Here is a 22,978-nt window from a genome sequence, read left to right as displayed (position 1 = left end):
GAAGCAACCTAGAATTAAGGAGAAACTTCCTGACAGTGAGGACAATCAACTAGTGGAACAACCTCCCTCCAGAAGCGGTGAATGCTCCAACACTGAAAGTTTTCAAGAAGAGACTGGACAGCCATTTGCCTGAAATGGTATAGGGTTTCCTGCCTGAGCAGAGGGTTGGACTAGATAACCTCTAAGGTCCCTTCCAACTTTATTATTATTATTATTATTATTATTATTATTATTATTATTATTATTATTATTATTATTATTATTATTATTATTATTAACAACCTGCCTCCAGAAGCTGTGAATGCTCCAACACTGGAAGTTTTTAAGAAGAGACTGGGCATCCATTTGTCTGAAATGGTATAGGGTTTCCTGCCTGAGCAGGGGGTTGGACTAGATGACCTCCAAGGTCCCTTCCAACTTCTTCTTCTTCTTCTTCTTCTTCTTCTTCTTCTTCTTCTTCTTCTTCTTCTTCTTCTTCTTATTATTATTATTATTATTATTATTATTATTATTATTATTATTATTTATTCTGAACATTAACATATACCCGCCATAAGCACAAAAGCCGGCAAGGTGACTTTGGGCCAATCACCAGGAGACGGTAAGTTCTAGCCCCGCCTTAGGCATGTCCTTCTCTCTCAGGCCAGCCCACCTCGCAGGGTCGTGGGGCAAAGAAGAGGAGCATTAGATACCTTCGCCGCCTTGAGTTATTCATAAAAATAATAAAAATGAGGTATAAATAAGAAAGAAGGAAGAAGGAAGGGAGAGGAAGGAGAGAAAGGAAGGAAGGGGAGAAAGGAAGGGAGGGAGGAAAGGAAGGAAGGAAGGGGAGGGAGAAAAGATGAAGGAAGGAAAGAGGGAGGAAGGAGAGAAGGAAAGGGAAGGAGAAAAGGAAGGAAAAGAGGGAGGGTGGAAGGAAGGAAGGAAGGAAGGAAAGGAAGGAAGGAAGGAAGGAAGGAAGGAAGGAAGGAAGGGCAATGGGTAAGAAGCTCATCAGAGGGCAGTCCAACCTGGAACTAAGGAGAAACTTCCTGACAGTGACAACTATTAACCAGTGGAACTCCTTGCCTCCAGAAGCTGTGGGAGCTCCATCACTGGAGAGTTTCACAAAAAGAATGGAGAGCCGTTTGACCGGGATGCTATCAGCCGTCTCCTGCTTGAGCAGGAGGTTGGACTAGATGACCTCCGAGGTCCCTTCCAGCCCTAGGCTTCTATGTTCTAACTTCTAGTTTGGTGCTAAATGGAGAGCGAAAGGGGAAGAAATCGGCTCCTCACAGAGGCCACGTCTTGTGCCTCTCCCTTCCATGCCGGGCTGCTTGGATGGTGACGCTGGCCTGGAGCAGCCAAAATCCAGATTTCTGGGGTTTTGCATCCGCTCCGCTGCTGTGTTCCTGCTCGGTTTGGAAATTTTCCGTTTTTGCAGCTGCCTGCTTGGCACCGGGTCGCTTGGGGGGTGGGAAGCCTCTGTGTGTTTGCTCCTAGTTGCAAACAGCTGGGTGGAGTAAAGGCGGTTTGGAAGAATCAGTGGGTAGAGAGGCTTCAGGAAAAGTTTTTCTCAGTGGAGGACTCGGGAGTCTTCACCTGTGGAACTCCAGCCCGCTGGAAGGACTTGAGGATCAGAGAAGAGAGTTCAGGCTTGACTTAGGCTTCCACATCTAGAATAGAATAAGAATAAGAAAGTGGAATAGAGTATAGAACAGAACAGAACAGAAAATATTGAAGAGAATAAAATAGAGTAGAATATAGAATAGAATAGAATTATGGGATAGGATAGGATAGAATAGAATAGAGTAGGGTTGGGGTAGAGTAGAGTATAGAATAGAATAAGAAGAGAAGAGAAGAGAAGAGAAGAGAAGAGAGAATAGAATAGAATAGAATAGAATTATAGGATAGGATAGGATAGGATAGGATAGAATATAGAACAAAATAGAATAGAAAATATTGAATAAAATAAAATAGAATACAATATAGAATAAGAATAGAATATAGAATAGAATTATTTGATAGAATAGAATAGAATTATGGGATAGAATAGAATAGAAATATTGAATAGAATAGAATATAGAACAGAACAGAGTAGAACACAATAGAATAGAAAATATTGAATACAATAAAATAGAATAGAATAGAAAATATAGAATAGAATAGAATAGAATATAGAATAGAAAATATTGAATAGAGTAGAGTAGAGTAGAACAATAGAATAGAATAGAATAGAATAGAATAGAATAGAATAGAATAGAATAGAATAGAATAGAATAGAATAGAATAGAAATAGAAATAGAAATAGAAATAGAAATAATAGAAGAATACTTTATTGGCCAAGTGCGATTAGACACACAAGGAATTTGTCTCCTTGTGTGACTCCTTGCGTGACTCCTCCTTATGGCTAAAAATGCAGCCTAATTCTCCCTGCAAACGTTGCTAAACATAATAAGGTGGTCCTCAACTTACAACTACGATGGATCCTGCTCACGATCATAAAACGGATCAGTCATATGACCGACTCCTTTTTTGCAGTGGCGGTCGAGCGAATCACCACGGCTGTTAAATGACTCTGTGGTCGTTAAGTGAATCCCCGCTTTCATATCAGTGAATCTGCTGTCATTGAGAGAATCAGCATGTGCATTAAGCGAATCCACCGTCGCTAAGCGAACACCGGTCTTGTGAAGCAAATTGATGGGGACAGTTTTGCAGAAAACCAGAAGGAAGGGTTAGGGGTTGTTTTTTTTTTTTTTTTTGCAAAGCTGTCATAAAACAGGCTCACGTGACTGCAAGACGATCTTAAATGCAGCTGGGTTGCCCTGCACCTGAATCCCGTGATCGCATGGGGTGGGGGTAGGGGCAACGGTCAGAACTTTGAATCAGAGCTGTAAGCAGGCCCCAGATACCGTGTTTCCCCGAAAGTGAGGCCTACACCAACAGCAAGCCCGAGCTTGATATTTTGGGGGGGGGGGGTGGGCCTAATATAAGCCCTACCTCAGAAATAAGCCCTAGTTTTGGGGCGAGGCACACCCCTTAAAAATCAAGCTAGGGCAGGGGTGGGGGTGCTGAGCTGCCCCATGCGTCCCGCACCCGCTTCCCTTGCAGCCAGGCCTCCCCTCGCCTGCCCACTTCTTTTTCTGAGGCCTCTTCTGTAGCCGGGCCGGCATTTCTTGGTCGCAGGCCTTTCCGGAAGGCCATAGCTCGGTACTTGGCTGCTTAGGCCTTCCGGAAAGGCCTGACTGCAAAATGCAGGCCCGAATGCAGCTGCAGAATTCCGGCCCCAGAAGAAGTGGACCGGCTGGGTGGTGCTGGAGGTGAGGTAAGGCCTACCCCGAAAATAAGACCTGGTGCTTCTTTTGGAGGCAAAAAAACCCAAACAAACAAATAAGACCCGGTCTTATTTTCAGGGAAACACGGTAGGTCCATCATAATATCAAACAGTCGCTAAGTGACTGGCCATATTTTGAGGACTAGCTTAATTTTCTCCGAAAGAGCTTGAATTATTGTTGCTGTTAAAACCCGTTCGGTTTTAAAATAGCCTGGCAGATGATGGATTGTGGTTATTTATTGCTGTGAAATGACAACGGTGGTTTAAGAACGCCCCGTGCACAAAAGGCACTGAATTGTCGTCTAGGTTAAATCCCTTTGCCCACTTTTTTGTGCCTTTTGCACTTTTAAGTGTACAGCTAGACTTCCGACTGCAGCGGCACCCCAAATTTCTTTTGCCAAGAAAGGTAGCCGTGAGGTGAGTTTTGTCCCCATTTTGCGACCTTTGTTGCCACCGTTGTTAAGCGAATCGCCACAGTGGCTGAGTTAGTCACTCGGTTGTTAAGTGAATCTGGCTTCCCCCATTGAGTTTGCTTATCAGTAGGCCGCCAAGGGGGATCACCTGACCCCTGGGACACTGCGACGGGTCATAAATATGAGTCAGTTGCCAAGGGACCCTGCGACGGTCATAAATATGAGTCAGTTGCCAAGCGTCCCAAAGTTTTGGCCATGTGACCGTGGGGAATGCTGTAACGGCTGTAACTGTGAAAAATGGACATAAGTCGCTTTTTTCAGCGATGTTGTTAACTTTGAACGGTCTCTAAGTGAACGGTCGTAAGTCAAGGACTACCTGCAGCAAAAACAGCGGCTCAGATTCTAGTCCAGGCGCCTGGCTAAGAAGTTTCTTTCCGGTGGGTTTCAAGTTCTGTTTTTTCAGAAAGACATAATATGTTTGGGGGGGAGGGGGACGGACGGACAGGGATTTCATTTTGTTTTGTTTTGTTTTGCAAGGAGCCTGGATCAATCAGTGGCTACATACGCACACATACACATGTGCATGCACAAACACACACAAAGACACACAGATCCCTGGCTCCCAGCTGTTTGCAGACAAAAAGCCAATCTCTCTCCCATTTGGCAGGAGGGAGGGAAACCAGGGATTTTGTTGTGTTTTGTTTTGCAGGGAGCCTGGATGGATCAGTGGCCACACACACACAAACACAAACACACACACAAACACAAAATCTCTCCCATTTGGGGGAGGGGGAAAAGGGGATCAAAAAGCGAATATCTCTCCCATTTGGGGGAAAAAAACGGATTTTGTTTTGCAGGGAGCCTGGATCGATCAGTGGGGACACACACACACACACACACACACACACACACACACACACACACACACAGAGACGGATCCCTGGCTCCCAGCTGTTTGCACAGACAAAAAAGCCAATCTCTCTCTGCAAATGAATTTAGCCATCCGCTCCAGACACATCAATCCAGTTGCTGTTGTTTTGTTCGCCTTCTGGACGGGAGTGGGGGATCCACCAGGTGCCCCAGATCTCCTTGGGGACCAGGGGATTTGGCAGACACCTGGCCAAATAATTTGTGTGTGTGTGTGTGTGTGTGTGTGTGTGTACCTCAAAAACAACCCGGGGATCTGCATATACGCCAAGGTGGCGCTTTGAGAGTTTGCCCATCTCGTGCCAGCTTAAGTTGGCACCGGCGGCTGAGATCCCTCTCCGGAAGGTTTATTTTTAGGGTGTCAGAAGAAATAATGTGGGGATCCAACACAGGTTGCGCTCAGCGTTTGATAAACTCTTTAATTATTAAAGAGTTTTAAAGTTTTACAATACATTTTAAACATAAACATAACATACATCATCCAGTGTTTTTTTACTTGATTAATTTGGTTTCAGCTCGACTGTCGAATTATATCTCCTGGAGAGGCTGATTCTCAGTCCACCCGGGACTCGGTTCAGGTTTTAAACAGCGCAAAGGCTCAAACGCATTTTTGATATAAAACGTCTCACGGGCTGAGACCCCCCACCCCCCACCCCAGCAGTTTTAAAAACGTTCTTGGAGGTTAAATCAGGGTGATTTTCCAGGAGTTCTCAGAATCCCAGCCTGGAGGTGGGCAGGGGAACATCTGGTTTTGTGCATCAAGAGCCCAGATGTTGCCTTTTGGCACATCCAGGAGCGAGAGGCGGACATCTCTGTTTTCAGGACCCATGGCTGAAGTTTCTTTTATTTTCTTTCTCTCTCTCTTTTTTTTCCTTCCTACTTCCTTCCTTCCTTCCTTTCTCCTTCCTTTTTCTTTCTCTTTCTTTTCTTCCTTCCTTCCTTTTTCCCCTTCCTTTCTTCTCTTTCTGTCCTTCCTTCCTTCCTCCTTCCTTCCTTTCTTCCTCTTCCTTCCTTCCTTTTTCTTTCTCTTTCTTTTCTTTCTTCCTTCCTTTTTCCCCTTCCTTTCTTCTCTTTCCTTCCTTCCTTCCTTTCTCCTTCCTTCCTTCCTTTCTTCCTCTTCCTTCCTTTTTCTTTCTCTTTCTTTTCTTCCTTCCTTTTTCCCCTTCCTTTCTTCTCTTTCCTTCCTTCCTCCTTCCTTCCTTTCTTCCTCTTCCTTCCTTCCTTTTTCTTTCTCTTTCTTTTCTTTCTTCCTTCCTTTTTCCCCTTCCTTTCTTCTCTTTCCTTCCTTCCTTCCTTGCTTTCTTCCTTTCTTCCTTTTTCTCCTTCCTTCATCTCCTTCCTTCCTTCCTCTCTCCCTCCCTCCCTTTCTTTCTTCCTTCCTCTTCTTTCCTTCTTCCTTCCTTCCCTCCTTCCTCTCTCCCTCCCTCTTTTCTTTCTCTCTCTCTCTCTTTCTCTCTTCTTTCCTTTTCCTTCCTTTCTTCCTTCCTTCCTTCCTTCCATTTTTCTGAAATGATGTGGGGGTCTCCTGCTTGCACAGGGGGTTGGACTAGAAGACCTCCAAGGTCCCTCCCAACTCTGTTATTTTGCTATTCTTCCTTCCTTCCTCCCTCTTTTCTTTTCTTTTCTCTCTTTCTTTCTCTCTTTCTCTCTTTCTCTCTCTCTCTCTTTCTTTCTTTCTTTTCTTTCTTTCTTTCTTTCTTTCTTTCTTTCTTTCTTTCTTTCTTTCTTTCTTTCTTTCTTCCTTCCTTCCTTCTTTCTTTCTTTTTTTCTTTCTTTCTTTCTTTCTTCTTTCTTTCTTTCTTTCTTTCCTTCTTTCTTCTTTCTTTCTTTCTTTCTTTCTTCTTTCTTTCTTTCTTTCTTTCTTTCTTTCTTTCTTTCTTTCTTTCTTTCTTTCTTTCTTTCTTTCTTTCTTTCTTTCTTTCTTTCTTTCTTTCTTTCCTTTCTTATTCAAATCATTAAAACTGTGGTCCCCAACCTTTCCAGCTTGGTGGACTGGCGGAGTGGTGGTGGATTTGTCTTTATGCCACTTTCACAAATCCAGCTTTGTATGTGTGTGCACACGTGTGTTGGCACACCACTTCTAGAGCCCGTTTGCAGCCCGCCACTGGACCGTGGGTTGGAGCGGGGGGTGGGTGGGTGGGTGTTGAGGACCCCTGCATTAAAGGCTGCAAAAAAAAAAGGGAAATAAGAAACAAAACTAGAGAAGGCTACACAACGGGGGGGGGGGGAACGTGCCTAAAAAGAAAGAAAAGGAAAAAAACAAACCTTTGACATACAGTTGAATAAGGAAAAAAATATTTCAAAAATAATCATTCTGCCCACCCCTTTTTACAAGCTACCACAACATCGTTAAATTTCTGATTTCTTCCGTTTCCCCAGCCCCCCCCCCCCGTTCTCAATTCCATGATTCCCGGAGGGGGGGGCTGACGATTCGAAAATATGCAACCATTAAAACAATTAAAACGTTTTTTGTTAATGTTAACACTGGGCGCAAGTGGAGAACACACGGACCCACAATTGGTTAGAAAATCAGAGTCTGTTTCTGGGGCTTGTGCGGCTTCAAGAACGTGCGAAATGCTCTCCTCGCGCCGAACAAACCAAGGTTAACCATGACCAGGTTTTGAAGGTTGTTGGAATGCTCCTTCCCTAAAGTTGCAGGAAGGTCCTTTGTCCTCAGCTGTGCGGTTGTGGGTCCACGTTGTGTTTAGAAATGTTGGCGCCAAACCACGCCGAGATGCGAAGAAAACAGCAGCTGGCGAGTTTCTCCCAAGCTCGGGGGGGGGGGCAGGTTACATGGAGCCCCTGAGCATGTGCCGAAGGCGGGTCCCCAGTCCTTTGAAAAAGAACACCCAGAATCTAGGACAGCCTTCCTGCCAACTGGCCTCCAGATGTGACGAGGCGACAGCTCCCGCTCTCTGCATCTGGTTAGCTAGTCTGGTTAATCCTCACTTTACGACCGCAGTTGGAACCGACACATCCTGCGGTCGTTAAGCGACGCGTTCCTTAAGCCTGAGTTTCACATTTTGTTTTGCGCGGTCGTTAAGCGAACCTGGCTTCCCCGCGCTGGGGAAGGAAGACTGCAAATGGCAGCCCCGGGACGCTGCCGTCGTAAGCGTGAGGCAGTTGACAAGGGCCCAGGGGGTGATTGTGTGACCGCAGGGACACACTTGATGTTTGCAAGTACGAGGACGGCTTCCATCGGTCTGCAGTCACTTCGAACGGAAGGAATAGTCGTAACTTGAGGACTACCTTAGATTATAGCACTACAGGTAGTCCCCAGCTTATGACCAATCATTTAGTGACGGCACTGAAAAAACGGACTTATGACCGTTGTTCACATGACCGCTGCATTTCCCCCACGGTCAGGTGTTTAAAATTCAGACGCTCAGTAACTGACTCATATTTATGACGGTCACAGGGTCCCGGGGTCATGCTTACAAGTTAGGGAAGGGGCGGGCTTCCTGCAAGCCAGGATGTGGGCTTAAAATTCCCCACTTTAACCTGGTTTTAATCAAGCTGTCTTCCTCAGAGCTGAGCCCTCTCACTCCAGGGGGTGGCCCTGGGCGAGGGGGCGAACCTGCACATGGGCTTTGTGGTGGCGGCAACTAAAGGTGGGACAGCCAGCCTGCGGTGCAGGAGTGTGCTTGCCATACACACCCCACACACATTAAGAAATAAACCATCGTCTGCTGCAGAGACACAGCTGGCCGAATGCAACCGAGCTGCTTTGCACACTCCGGAAGGCGCACAATCCAGTGGGTTGTAGCGCATTGGAGGGGGCGAAGCTGCACATGGGCTTTGTGGTGGCCGCAAATGAAAGGTGGAGCAGCCGGCCTGGGGGGTGCAGGGGCGTGCTGCCCACCTACCCCACCCCACCCAAAAGAAACAATCCATTGTTTGCTGCAGAGACACAGCTGGCCAAATGCAACAGCTGCTTTGCGCACTCCCGAAGGCGCATAATCCAGCGTGTTGTATCGTTCCGGCTGTGCAGTAGACAGAAAGCCGATTCTGCCATCTGCACAATTTGGGTTAAACCCCCGCGCTTAATATTTGTGCTTGAAATGCAGCTATAATCCTTGATGGTGTGTGTGTGTGTGTGTGTGTGTGTGTGTGTGTGTGTGTTATTCTGCTATCCTTCCTTCCCTTCTTCCTTCTTCTCTTCCTTCCTTCCACATAGAGCTGGAAAGGACCATAGAGGTCATCTACTCCAACCCTTATTTCATTGTGGGCAAATACTCAAGATCTTCCTCCCTCTTTCTTTCTCTTTCTTTCTTTCTTTCTTTCTTTCTTTCTTTCTTTCTTTTTTCTTTCTTTCTTTCCTTCCTTTCTTTTCTTTTCTTTCTTTCTTTCTTTCTTTCTTTCTTTCTTTCTTTCTTTCTTTCTTTCTTTCTTTCTTTCTTTTTCTTTCCTTCCTTCTTTCTTTTTCTTTCTTTCTTTCTTCCTTCTTTTTCTTTCCTTCCTTCCTTCTTTTCTATTTCATTTTCTTTTTCTTTCTTTCTTTTCCTTCCTTCTTTCTTTCTATTTCATTTTCTTTTTCTTTCTTTCTCTTTCTCTCCCTCCCTCCCTCCCTCCCTCCCTCCCTTCCTCCCTTCCTCTCTTTCTTCCTTCCTTTCAATTTCATTTGTCTGGAATGGTATATAGGGTCTCCTCGCCAACCTCCTTAAGCACGGGGTTGGACTAGATGACCTCTGATGTCCCTCCCCGACCCTGTTATTCCGTATCCCCCTGGATCACCTCCTCCTCCTCCTCCAGGGAGATTCTCAGGAGACCCACCCCAAAAGGCTCAGCCGATCCACCTTCAAACAGGCAGCGGGAGGGGACGTTCCAGACACAGCCCCTCCCTCTCCCCCAGGGGACCGTCCGGCCGTCCTCGGGGCCGTGCGGCCGTCATGGCCTTTTGGGGTTTATTTTGGGAGGTTTTTCCCGAAATGTCTCTCAGCCATGAGAACCAGCTGTTCTTGACGTTCTTGCGACGGTGTCCCTTCCGCTGTCCTTAAGAGGAGACGGGGTCCTGGGAGCGCCAGCTTGGAGAATCAAGGAATCGAGGGCTCAACTCGAGGCTGAAAAGAGCGGGGAGGGGGTCTGCAGCCTGAATTGATGGACAGGCAGTCCTCCATTTACAAGATCTCGTTTAGCGACCGTTGGGTTGTGCGTCGTTTCGACGGCTAGCAGGAAAACCGGGGGGGGGGCTTTGCACCCGTCTGCCACTCCGCAGACCGGATCCTTCTTTCCCCGAGACCGCACTGCAGGGGTGGAGGGTGGCAGAGGGTCGCCCTGCAAAAAAAAAGGACAAATTATTATTATTATTATTATTATTATTATTATTATTATTATTATTATTATTATTATTATTATTATTATTAAAATTTTTATACCGCCCTTCTCCCGAAGGACTCAGGGCGGTGTACAGGGCAATAAATATCAAAATATAAATACAAAAGTTAAAAAAGAAGTTAAAAAGGATTAAATAATTATGCCCGATATAATACAATAATAAAACTGTGTTAAAACTAAATCCAACCCCTAACCCATCAGACCAGGCCAGATTGTTCAAATAACAGAAAATCCTCGACTTAATAGCCGTACGTTTAGGAACCGTTCGAAGTTACGGCGGCACAGAGAAAAGGGACTTACGACCGCTTTTCAGACTTAACGACCGTCGCAGCATTTCCCCCCCCTCCCCACCGCCGTGGTCAGGTGATCGAAGTTTAGACGCTTGGCCACTGACTCGTATTTATGACGGTTGCCCTGGGCTGGGGTTGTGTGACGAGCCGAGTCAATGGGGGAGCTGGGTTTACTGAACAGCCGCGTGAATTGACTTCACGACTGCAGCGATTCGCTTAACGACGGTGGCAAGCAAGGCCGCAAAAAGGGGCGAAACTCACTCCGCGAAGGTCTGGCTTAGCAGTGGAATTTTTAGAGCTCGCTTGCGGTTGTAAGTCCGAAACTAGCAGTATTTATGTATTTATGAAAGGCCTTTAATCATAATCAGAATAAAGTTGGAAGGGACTTTGGAGGTCATCTAGTCCAACCCCCTGCTCAGGCAGGAGACCCTATCCCATTTCAGACCAAGGGTTGTCCAGTTTCTTCTTAAAAATCTCCAGTGTTAATAACAGAATAACAGAGTTGGAAGGGACCTCGGAGGTCATCTAGTCCAACCCCCTGCTCAGGCAGGAGACCCTATACCATTTCAGACAAATGGCTGGCCAGTCACTTCTGGGGGGCAGTTCGGGGACCGGGGGGGGGGAGGAGAGAGAGAGAGAGAAGGAAATCAGCCAAAAATTCGGGTTTTTTATAGCTATGAGACTGCAAGATTCATCCCTATTTATTTATAGTGCTTCTATTTTATTTCCCTTGTGTTATAAACACAACAACTCAATTCCCATCCAGCTGTTTCCTGCAGTGGCCAAAATAATCCCAATAAAATAACTTGTACGTTGGCAGCATTCCTCGGAAATTCATACTTGGTCCGAAATAACAATAACAAGAAGAATAGAATAGAATAGAATAGAATAGAATAGAATAGAATAGAATAGAATAGAATAGAATAGAATAGAATAGAATAGAATAGAATAGGAAAATAAATAATAGAATAGAATAGAGCAGAAGAGAATGCAGAATAAAATAGAAAATAGAATAGAAAGAAAATAATAATAGAATAGAATAGAATAGAATAGAATAGAATAGAATAGAATAGAATAGAATAGAATAGAATAGAATAGAATAGAATAGGAAAATAAATAATAGAATAGAATAGAGCAGAAGAGAATGCAGAATAAAATAGAAAATAGAATAGAAAGAAAATAATAGAATAGAATAGAATAGAATAGAATAGAATAGAATAGAATAGAATAGAATAGAATAGAATAGAAAAATAAATAATAGAATAGAATAGAGCAGAAGAGAATGCAGAATAAAATAGAAAATAGAATAGAAAGAAAATAATAGAATAGAATAGAATAGAATAGAATAGAATAGAATAGAAAAATAAATAATAGAATAGAATAGAGCAGAAGAGAATGCAGAATAAAATAGAAAATAGAATAGAAAGAAAATAATAGAATAGAATAGAACAGAATATAATAGAATAGAATAGAATAGAATAGAATAGAATAGAATAGAATAGAATAGAATAGAATAGGAAAATAAATAATAGAATAGAATAGAGCAGAAGAGAATGCAGAATAAAATAGAAAATAGAATAGAAAGAAAATAATAGAATAGAATAGAATAGAATAGAATAGAATAGAATAGAATAGAATAGAATAGAATAGAATAGAATAGAATAGAATAGAATAGAATCAGAAATAGAATAGAATAGAATAGAATAGAATACCAGAGTTGGAAGGGACCTTGGAGGCCATCTAGTCCAACCCCCTGCTCAGGTGTTGAATTGTTGAGTTGTGCTTTGTTTCGTCGGCAAGTGGGGAAAAAGAGGGGCTTTGCACTCGTCACCAAATCCTGCAACGGGATCCCTCTTCCCCGAGACCGCACTGCAGGGGTGGAGGGTGGCAGAGTTTGGTCCTGCAAAGAAAGACAAATAACAGGAAGTCTTCGTCTTAACAACCGCTCGTTTAGTGACCATTCAAATTACAACGGCACTGGGAAAAGTGACGTACAATCATTTTAGATTGTGATTCTGTGTGACTTGATGGTTTGTTAAGCACGAGGATGGTTACTTTTTTTTTGCAGTCGCTTCAAACAGAGTGAACGGTCGTAAGCCGAGGACTACCTTAGATTACAGCATTTACAGATAGTCCCCAACTTACGCCATCCCTTTTAGGGACCCTTCGTAGTTACAACGGCACAGAAAAAAAGAGAGTTATGACCGTGGGTTCACACGATCGTTGCAGCATCCCCAGGATCACGGGATCAAAATTAAAGATGCTGGCCAACTGACTCGCATTTATGACGGTTTGCAGAGTCCCGGGGGGTGTGTGTGTGTGGTGTCATGCAATCCCCTTTTGCGACCGCCTGACCAGCAAAGCCAGATTCACTTAACAACCGTGACACGAAAGGTCGCGAAACGGGGCAAAATTCTCTTTTTAACAAGTATCTCGCTTACCGCCATAAATTTGGGGCTCCGTTGCGGTCGTAAGTCAAGGACCGCCTGTAGCGTGAATCCCTTTTTTCCTTGAGATTTTTTTTTTTTTTTTGCCTCCCACTTGGGGTCTCCCTGGAAGCACAACCTGTTTTGGGGAGGGGAGGAACCCTCACCCTTTTGCCAAATAACCCAGCGTTTTCCAACCTTAGGAACTTGAAGATGCGTGGACTTCAACTCCCAGAATTCCCCAGCCAGCATAGCTGGCTGGGGAATTCTGGGAGTTGAAGTCCACGCATCTTCAAGTTCCTAAGGTTGGGAAACGCTGAAATAACCCAAACATTTTTAAAAAGCTGACTTATTAACAAACGTCTCACTTAGCAACGGACATTCGGGGTGCTGTTTTGGTCGCTAACTCGAGGACTCCCCATATTACGACGACCAAAGCAATCCGGACAAGTAGCGGAGGCCTAATTTTTCTCACATTTCTTTTTTTTTTTTCTTTCCTATTTTAGTTGGACCCCCAGACGGTGCAGACGAAAAACTGGCAGGTGGACGTGATCGAGATGAACGGGGTGAGTAAGACGGGGTGCCAGTCGCCCCCTTTCCGTCTCCCCCTCCCTTCCTCCGGGGCCTCCCCCTTCCTCTGGTTACCGGGGGTCCTCGACTTACGACAGCCCATTTAATGACCGTTCAAAGTTTCAATGGCCCTGAAAATAAGGGACTTGTGATCAGTCCTCGCGCTGATGTCCATCGCAGGAGGCCCATAATCATGTACAGGTAGTCCTCGACTTACGATGCTTCATTTAGTGACCATTCAAAGTTACAACGGCACTGAAAACAGTGGCTTATGGCTAGTCCTCGCGTTGATGTCCGTCGCAGGAGGCCCATAATCGTGTACAGGTAGTCCTCGACTTATGATGCCTCATTTAGTGACCGTTCAGTTTCAATGGCACTGGAAATAAGGGACTTATGATCAGTCCTCGCACTTACGTCCATCGCAGGAAGCCCATAATTACGTACAGGTAGTCCTTGACTTACGATGCTTCATTGAGTGACCGTTCAAAGTTACAGCAGCACTGAAAACAGTGGCTTATGACTAGTCCTCACGTTGATGTCCGTCGCAGGAGGCCCATAATCATGTACAGGTAGTTCTCGACTTACGATGCCTCATTTAGTGACCGTTCAGTTTCAATGGCACTGGAAATAAGGGACTTATGATCAGTCCTCGCACTTATGTCCATCGCAGGAAGCCCATAATTATGTACAGGTAGTCCTCGACTTACGGTGCTTCATTTAGTGACCGTTCAAAGTTACAGCGGCACTGAAAACAGTGGCTTATGACTAGTCCTCGCGTTGATGTCCGTCGCAGGAGGCCCATAATCGTGTACATGTAGTCCTCGACTTATGATGCCTCATTTACTGACCGTTCAGTTTCAATGGCACTAGAAATAAGGGACTTATGATCAGTCCTCATGCTTACGTCCATCGCAGGAAGCCCATAATTACGTACAGGTAGTCCTCGACTTACGATGCTTCACTTAGTGACCGTTCAAAGTTACAACGGCAGTGAAAACAATGGCTTATGGCTAGTCCTCGCGTTGATGTCCGTCGCAGCAGGCCCATAATCATGTACAGGTAGTCCTCGACTTATGATGCCTCATTTAGTGACCGTTTGAAGTTACAACAGCACTGGAAAAAAGGGACAAGGCCATTTTTCACACTTATGACCGTTGCAGCTTCCCCATGGTCAGGTGATCAAATTTCAGATATTTGGCAATTGGTTCATATTTATGACGGTCGGAACGTCCCAGGGTCATGTGACCTGTTTTGCGACCTTGTGACAAGCAAAGTCCATCACGAAGCCTGATCCACTTAACAACCGTTGTTACTGACTTAACAGTCACAGCAATTCACTTAACAACGGTGGCAAGGAAGGTCGTGAATGGTGCAAAACTCACTTAACAAATGTTTCACTTAGCAACAGAAATTTTGGGCTCCGTTGTGGTCATACGTTGAGGACTACCTGTCATCAGAATCTGGGCGCTTGGCAACTGACTCATATTTATGACGGTTCCTGGGGTCAGGTGATGAACACGGGGAAAACTGGATTCGCTTAACAACCATGTGATCCGCTTAATGTCTGCAAAGATTCGCTTAACAACCGTGGCAAAAAAAGAAAGGTTGTAAATGCAGAACGCGACTCAAATAGCAACCGCCGTTCTGAGCAACGGGAATTCCAGTTCCAATTACAGTCATAACGTGAGGACTAGCTGCTTTGCCTAATTTTTTCCAGTTGGTGATTTCCTGATTGGTCTGTTTTTCTTTCAGGTGAAAGTCGAATTTTCAATGAAATTCACCAGCCGGGATATGAGCCTCAAGAGGACCCCCTCGAAAAAGCAGACGGGGGTCTTCGGAGTCAAAATCAGCGTGGTCACTAAGTAAGTTGGGCCAGAATGTGTGGGTGGGAACAACAACGTATTTGGAGAATATATGTGAAGAGCCAGTTTGATCTAGTGATTAAGGCACCAGCTACAAACTGGGAGACAGCGAGTTCTAGTACCGCCTTGGGCATGAAAGCCAGCTGGGTGACTTTGGGCCAATCACAAGGAGACGGTGAGTTCTAGTTCCGCCTTAGGCATGAAAGCCGGCTGGGTTACTTTGGGCCAATCACCAGGCAACTTTGAGTTTTAGTCCCGCCTTAGGCATGAAAGCCGGCTGGGTGACTCTGGGCCAATCACCAGGAGATGGTGAGTTCTAGTCCCGCCTTAGGCATGAAAGCCGGCTGGGTGACTCTGGGCCAATCACCCGGAGACGGTGAGTTCTAGTCCCGCCTTCATGCATGAAAGCCGGCTGGGTGACTCTGGGCCAATCACCAGGAGATGGTGAGTTCTAGTCCCGCCTTAGGCATGAAAGCTGGCTGGGTGACTCGGGGCCAATCACCAGGAGACGGTGAGTTCTAGTCCCGCCTTAGGCACGAAAGCCAGCTGGGTGACTCTGGGCCAATCACCAGGCAACTTTCAGTTTTAGTCCCGCCTTAGGCATGAAAGCCAGCTGGGTGACTCTGGGCCAATCACCAGGAGACGGTGAGTTCTAGTCCCGCCTTAGGCATGAAAGCCGGCTGGGTGACTTTGGGCCAATCACCAGGCAACTTTGAGTTTTAGTCCCGCCTTAGGTATGAAAGCTGGCTGGGTGACTCTGGGCCAATCACCAGGAGATGGTGAGTTCTAGTCCCGCCTTAGGCATGAAAGCCGGCTGGGTGACTTTGGGCCAATCACCAGGCAACTTTGAGTTTTAGTCCCGCCTTAGGCATGAAAGCCGGCTGGGTGACTCTGGGCCAATCTCCAGGAGATGGTGAGTTCTAGTCCCGCCTTAGGCATGAAAGCCGGCTGGGTGACTTTGGGCCAATCACCAGGCAACTTTGAGTTCTAGTCCCGCCTTAAGCATGGAAGCCGGCTGGGTGACTTTGGGCCAATCACCAGGCAACTTTGAGTTCTAGTCCCGCCTTAGGCATGAAAGCCGGCTGGGTGACTTTGGGCCAATCACCAGGTGACAGGGAGTTCTAGTCCCACCTTAGGCATGAAAGCCGGCTGGGTGACTTTGGGCCAATCACCAGGTGACAGTGAGTTCTAGTCCCGCCTTAGGCATGAAAGCCGGCTGGGTGACTTTGGGCCAATCACCAGGTGACAGGGAGTTCTAGTCCCGCCTTAGGCTTGAAAGCCAGCTGGATGACTTTGGGCCAATCACCAGGCGACTGAGTTTTAGTCCCGCCTTCGGAATGAAAGCCGGCTGGGTGACTTCGGGCCAATCACCAGGTGACAGGGAGTTCTAGTCCCGCCTTAGGCTTGAAAACCGGCTGGGTGACTTTGCGCCAATCACCAGGAGACGGTGAGTTCTAGTCCTGCCTTAGGAATGAAAGCCAGCTGGGTGACTTCGGGCCAGTCCCTCTCTCAGCCCACCCTACCTTACAGGGTTGTTTGTAAGAGAAGGAGGAAGGAGGATTAGGTATGTCCACCGCTGTAAATTATTTCTAAAAATAATACAGCTGGGGAATTCTGGGAGTGGAAGTCCAGATAGCTCAAAATGAGGCTGAGAAACGCTGTTTTACAGGTTGGGCCGTCTTCTGCAGAATTGCAGGGGTGCTCTGACCCGCCACGCTCTCTTTTTTTCCCCACAGGCGGGAGCGCTCCAAGATCCCCTATGTTGTGCGCCAGTGTGTGGAGGAGGTAGAGAAACGGGGCATTGATGAAGTCGGGATCTACCGGATCTCAGGGGTGGCCACCAAAATCCAGGACTTGAAAGCCGCCTTTGATTCCAGTGAGCTTCGCCTTTCTTTCTTTCTTTCTCTTTCTTTCTTTCTTTCTTCTTTCTTTCTTTCTTTCTTTCTTTCTTTCTTTCTTTCTTTCTTTCTTTCTTTCTTTCTTTCTTTCTTTCTTTCTTTCTCTCTCTTTCTTTCTTTCCTTTCTTTCTTTCTTTCTTTCTTTCTTTCTTTCTTTCTTTCTTTCTTTCTTTCCTTCCTTCCTTCCTTTCTGTCTTTCCTTTCTTTCTCTTTCTTTCTTTCTTTTTCTTCCTTTCTTTCTTTCTTTCTCCCTCCCTCCCTCCTTCCCTCCCCTTTTCTTTATTCCTCCCTCCCTCCCTTCCTTTATTTCGATCTTGGAAGTGTGCAAATGATGATGTGTTTCACGCTCGTGTTTGAGCATTGCCGCCCTCCAAGTGGGAGGTTTCAAACTGGGCCAATAGCTCTGCAAGCTTCTATATTGTTGAAATTTTGAGGTAGGCTGCCTCTGAATATGGAGGTTCTAAACCACTGTTTCTCAACCTTAGGGGTTTTAAGACGTGTTATGGATTTCAAGTCCCAGAATTCCCCACCCAGCTTCTTTTAGATATATGGTGTCCATACATGCTGGCAGGGGGATTCTGGTAGTTGAAATACACCTGTCTTAAAGCATGGAATTCTGGGAGTGGAAGTCCACTCCTCTTAAAGCAGGCTGGCTGAGGAATTCTGGGTGTTGGGAGTCCACCCCTCTTGAAGCAGGCTGGCTGGCGGATTCTGGGAGAGGAAGTCCAATCCTCTTAAAGCAGGCTGGCTGGGGAATTCTGGGAGAGGAAGTCCAATCCTCTTAAAGCAGGCTGGCTGGGGAATTCTGGGAGTGGAAGTCCACCCCTCTTAAAGCAGGCTGGCTGGGGAATTCTGGGAGTTGAGGTCCGCTGCTCTTAAAGCAGGCTGGCTGGCGGATTCTGGGAGAGGAAGTCCAATCCTCTTAAAGCATCCTAGCTAGGGAATTCTGGGAGTTGAATCCACCCCTCTTAAAGCAGGCTGGCTGGGGAATTCTGGGAGTGGAAGCCCATCCCTCTTAAAGCAGGCTGGCTGGGGGATTCTGGGAGTGGAAGCCCACCCCTCTTAAAGCATGCTGGCTGGGGGATTCTGGGAGTGGAAGCCCACCCCTCTTAAAGCATGCAGGCTGGGGAATTCTGGGAGTGGAAGTCCATCCCTCTTAAAGCATGCTGGCTGGGGGATTCTGGGAGTGGAAGCCCCCTCCCTCTACAAGTAGCCAACCTTGAGAGACCCTATTCTAAAACCAGGCTTGATTTGAACCTTAGACAGCACAGATATCCTGGTGATGCTGAGCGACATGGATATCAACGCCATCGCGGGGACCCTGAAGCTGTACTTCCGCGAACTGCCGGAGCCTCTGCTGACCGACCGGCTCTATCCAACTTTTATGCAAGGCATTGGTAACCAGTTCCCTTCACTCAGATTTGGGGCAGATGGAGGGAGATCAGCTCTGCAGCTTTAGACTCTTAAAAGCCAGAGCAAAGCCGATTTCATTTTTGGGAAAGTTTGCAATCAGTACACATAGTCCTCGAGTTACAACGGTTCGTTTAGGGACCGTTGAAAGTTGCAATGTCACTGAAAAAATGTCACTCCTGAGCCATTTTCACACTTACAAGCATCTCCGTGGTTCCATGATCAAAATGCGGATTTATCTCGAGGGGCGAACGGACGGGGGAAAAAAAAAGAAATACAGGTAGTCCTCAACTTACAAAGCTTCACTTAGGGACCGTCCAAAGTTGCAACGGCACTGAAAAGGGGGACTTAGGACCGTTTTTCACACTTAACGACCGTTGCAGCCTCTCCACGGTCACGTGATGAAAATCCCACTGGTCCCCTTGGCAACTAGCTCCTGTTTATGACGGTCGCTGTGTCCCGGGGGTCACACGATCCCCTTTTGCGACCTTCTGACAAACAAAGCCAACGGGGGAAAGCTGGCTTCACTTAACAACCGGGTTACTCACTTAACGACCGTGGCGAGGAAGGTTGTTAAATGTGGGCAAAACTCGCTTTCAGAAATGCTTCACTTAGCAACGGACGTTTTGTTCTCCCTTGTGGTCGTCAGTCGAGGACTTTGCTGTAAATTAACGGATTGCACTTGTTTACTGCAAAAAACGGCCTGGCTTGCCTTAAATCAACAACATCTGTTCGGCCCTGGTGGACATCTGGCTTCCCATCCCGCTTCCTGATTGGCTGGGTGGTCCTCTGTCCCTCCTCCCTCCCATCCAGCATCTGGGGCTGATTTAGCAAATCTGCCCCCATTCCAGAATTAAGCCTTAAGTTAACTTAAGTTTGTAGCTTTGTTCCAGCAGGGAACGATAAATTAAACAACCTGGCTGGCACTCAAAAATAAAAAATAAAATCCAAAATTGGATTACAGCTAGCCAGGGTTTGGCTTGGTTTTGCCAACAACTGGACTTAAAGCCAAGGTTTGGGCAGAAACCTAAAACGCAGACCTGTGGCCTCAAGCCAGCTTACCCAAAGCCAGGTAAAACTCTTGATAATAAATAAAAATGAATAACTCTTAGCTTGGCTTCTAAGAGCTTCATGGTTTGAGACTGGATTGCGGTGTTGAATTGAATTTGGGAAAGAACAATTAACCAGCGGAACCACCTGCCTCCAGAAACGGTGAATGCTCCAACACTGGAGGTTTTCCTGCCTGAGCAGGGGGCGGGGGGTTGGACTAGATTTATTTATTTATTTGTTTGTTTTTATAAACCGCCCTTCTCCCGAGGGACTCGGGGCGGTGTACAGAGTAAGGTAGGTATACAGATTGAACAATAGTGAAAAACAATAGTAAAAACAAACTGGGACCCCAATTAGAGGTATCAGGCCAGGCCGGACTGCTGGAACAGGTAAGTCTTTAAGTCGCGCCGGAAGGTGCGGAGGTCGGGGGCCATCCGGATTTCGGTTGGCAAGCAGTTCCAGAGGGCTGGCGCACCCACTGAGGATGCCCTCCCCCTGGGGGCCGCCAGCCGACATTCCTTGAGCGGTGGCACCCTGAGGAGGCCCTCTCTGTGGGAGCGCACAGGGCGGTGGGGTGCTGACATTGGCAGAAGGTGCTCCCGTAGGTAGTCCGGACCCATGCCATGTAGGGCTTTGTATGTCATTGTTAGCACCTTGAACTTCACACGGAAGGCAACCGGAAGCCAGTGCAGCGCACGGAGGAGAGGTGTGATATGGGAGTATCGGGAGGCTCCCAAGAGTGTCCGTGCCGCTGCACTTTGCACCAGTTGAAGCTTCCGAGTGGATCTCAAGGGCAGCCCCATGTAGAGAGCGTTACAGTAGTCTAGGCGAGAGGTCACAAGAGCATGGGTGACTGTACGTAAGGCATCCAGGTCCAGATAAGGCCGTAGTTGGCGAACTAGTCGAACCCGGGAGAAGGCCCCCTTGGTCACAGCTCCTATGTGGTCTTCCAGGGAGAGCTGCGAGTCTAGGAGGACACCCAGGTTGCGGGCCCTATCAACAGGGGGTAGTAACTTGTCCCCGATGTTAAGGGATGGGATGTTCTGAGTATCCTGGCTTGCCGGTACGTACAGCCATTCAGTCTTGTCCGGGTTGAGTTGAAGCCTGTTCCTCCCCATCCATTCCCGGACCGCTTTCAGGCAGCGGGACATCACGACGAGGGCATCACTGATGTTGTTTGGAGTTGAGATGAAAAGCTGGGTGTCATCAGCATACTGATGGTACCCTACTCCAAAGCTGCGAATGATCTCGCCCAGCGGTTTCATGTAGATGTTGAACAGGAGAGGCGAGAGGACCGACCCCTGAGGGACTCCGCAAGCGAGAGGCCTCGGGGTCGACCTCTGTCCCCCTGCCAGCACCGACTGCGAGCGACCCTGGAGAAAGGAGGAGAACCAACGCAGAACCGTGCCTCCCACTCCCAGTCCCCTGAGGCGTCGCAGCAAGATACCATGGTCGATGGTATCGAAAGCCGCCGAGAGGTCTAATAAGACTAGGACAGAGGAATGGCCCCTGTCCCGGGCTCTCCAGAGATCATTTATCAGAGCGACCAATGCCGTCTCTGTGCTGTAGCCCGGCCTGAAGCCCGATTGGTACGGGTCTAGATAAACCGCTTCATCCAGGACCAGAGGGAGCTGATGCGCCACCACACTCTCAACAACCTTCGCAAGGAAGCGAAGATTGGAGACTGGACGAAAGTTATTCAATGAGCATGGGTCCAAGGTGGGCTTCTTGAGGAGAGGTCTCACCACCGCCTCCTTCAAGGCGGTGGGGAAGTGACCCTCACTCAGAGAAGCAGAGATGACCGCCAGGAACCAGCCTCGTGTCCCCTCTCGAGCTGCATAAGCCAGCCAGGAAGGGCACGGATCCAGTAAGCATGTGGAGGCGCTCAACGTTCTCATAATCCTGTCCACTTCCTTAGGAGTTACAGGATCAAATTCCTCCCAGATGACGTCGACAAGACTGTCCATGTCTTGTTCTTCCAGCTCAGCCCAGTTGGAGTCCAGGCCGGTCCGAATCCGAGCAATTTTATCCAGCAGATATTGACCGAATTCCTCGGCTCGACCCTGCAAGGGTTCCTCCCTCACCTCTTGGTTCAGTAGGGAGCGAGTCACCCTGAACAAGGCAGCCGGGCGATTATCTGCGGACGCGATGAGGGTGGAAAAGTAGTTGGATTTTGCCACCCTTATCGCAGCGAGATAAGACCTGGTGAGGATTCTTAATCGCAATCGGTCGGATTCGGATCGACTGGATCTCCAACGGCTCTCTAGGCTCTCTAGATGACCTCCAAGTTCCCTTCCAACTCTATTATTTTATTATGTGCCTTTCCAAAAGGCAACTAGATTTCTTGGGGGATTTTTTCCCTTTGCTTCTCATCTAGCATTATTATTATTATTATTATTATTATTATTATTAATAATAATAATAATAATAATAATAATAATAATAATAATAATAATAATAATTTTATTTGTATACCGCCCTTCTCCCGAAGGACTCAGGGCGGTGAACAGGGCAAACAATAAAATTACAAAAATACAAAAGTTAAAAAAGAATTAAACGAAATGCCTAAGCTACAACACTAAGTTAAATACATTTAAAACAACAATAAAATCCCAACCCATCCCCATTATTATTATTATTATTATTATTATTATTATTATTATTATTAATTTATTTATTTATTTACCCACTTCTTTTCTCTTTAATTCCATTTGGGTTTTTGTTTTGATTTTTCTAGCGCTTTCCGACCCTTCGGCCAAGGAAAACTGCATGCTGCATCTTCTACGCTCGCTCCCGGACCCCAACCTCATCACCTTCCTCTTCCTCCTAGAACACTTAAAACGGTGAGTTTCCCCATCTTTTGTGTGTGGGGGTGTCTTTCGTTAACTTTTCACTCGTTTCTCTTGCACCCAACGGTGCGTTTTCTGCGAGGCAGCTCGACTTTCTTGTTCTTCTTTGAAGACGTTTCGCTTCTCATCCAAGAAGCTTCTTGAGCTCCGACTAGATTTTCCTTTGCACGTTCCCGTTTTCCGTCCCACCTCCCTTCATTCCCTTCCAAGCTTTCCAGGATTGCCGGCAAGTTACAGGTAGTCCTCCACTTACGACCAGAATGGTGGCCCAAATTTTAGAATAGAATAGAACAGAAAACAGGAGAATGGAATGGAATGGAGTTATGGGATAGGATAGAATAGGAGAGGAGAGGAAAATAGAATAGAATAGAATAGAATAGAATAGAATAGAATAGAATAGAATAGAATAGAATAGAATAGAATAGAATAGAATAGAATAGAATAGAATAAGAATAGAATAGAATAGAATAGAATAGAATAGAATAGAATAGAATAGAATAGAATAGAATAGAATAGAATATAGAATAGTGTAGAATATAGGATAGGATAGAAAATAGAATAGAATAGAATAGAATAGAATAGAATAGAATAGAATAGAATAGAATATAGAATAGTGTAGAATATAGGATAGGATAG

The 22,978-nt window shown here is 46.3% G+C and overlaps 1 protein-coding gene and 1 long non-coding RNA gene across 3 annotated transcripts; one reads left to right on the top strand and one right to left on the bottom strand.

Moving 5' to 3' along the window:
• Positions 1 to 5,537: 5,537 nt before the first annotated feature.
• Positions 5,538 to 19,251, bottom strand: LOC310650730. Of its 2 annotated transcripts, XR_014494415.1 has the most exons (3): positions 18,992 to 19,251; positions 11,990 to 12,177; positions 5,538 to 9,927 (listed from the first exon to the last, which is right to left on the bottom strand). It is a non-coding gene; the product is annotated as an uncharacterized lncRNA (long non-coding RNA). The 2 variants fall into 2 exon arrangements; XR_014494416.1 differs by lacking the exon at positions 18,992 to 19,251 and having other exon boundaries at positions 11,990 to 12,230.
• On the top strand, positions 13,008 to 22,412 carry LOC310650729 (active breakpoint cluster region-related protein-like). Its single transcript, XM_083380317.1, has 5 exons — positions 13,008 to 13,269; positions 15,026 to 15,135; positions 16,872 to 17,011; positions 18,296 to 18,430; positions 22,231 to 22,412. Exons 1-5 carry the CDS (start codon positions 13,261 to 13,263, stop codon positions 22,338 to 22,340), a joined length of 504 nt encoding a protein of 167 aa, XP_083236443.1. The 5' UTR covers positions 13,008 to 13,260; the 3' UTR covers positions 22,341 to 22,412.
• Positions 22,413 to 22,978: the final 566 nt, after the last annotated feature.

This window comes from Vipera ursinii (genome assembly GCF_947247035.1).
Source record: "Vipera ursinii genome assembly, contig: scaffold_381, whole genome shotgun sequence".
Lineage (NCBI taxonomy): Eukaryota > Metazoa > Chordata > Lepidosauria > Squamata > Viperidae > Vipera > Vipera ursinii.
Note: the sequence above shows the minus strand (reverse complement) of the source record. Positions and strands in the feature narration are given on the sequence as shown.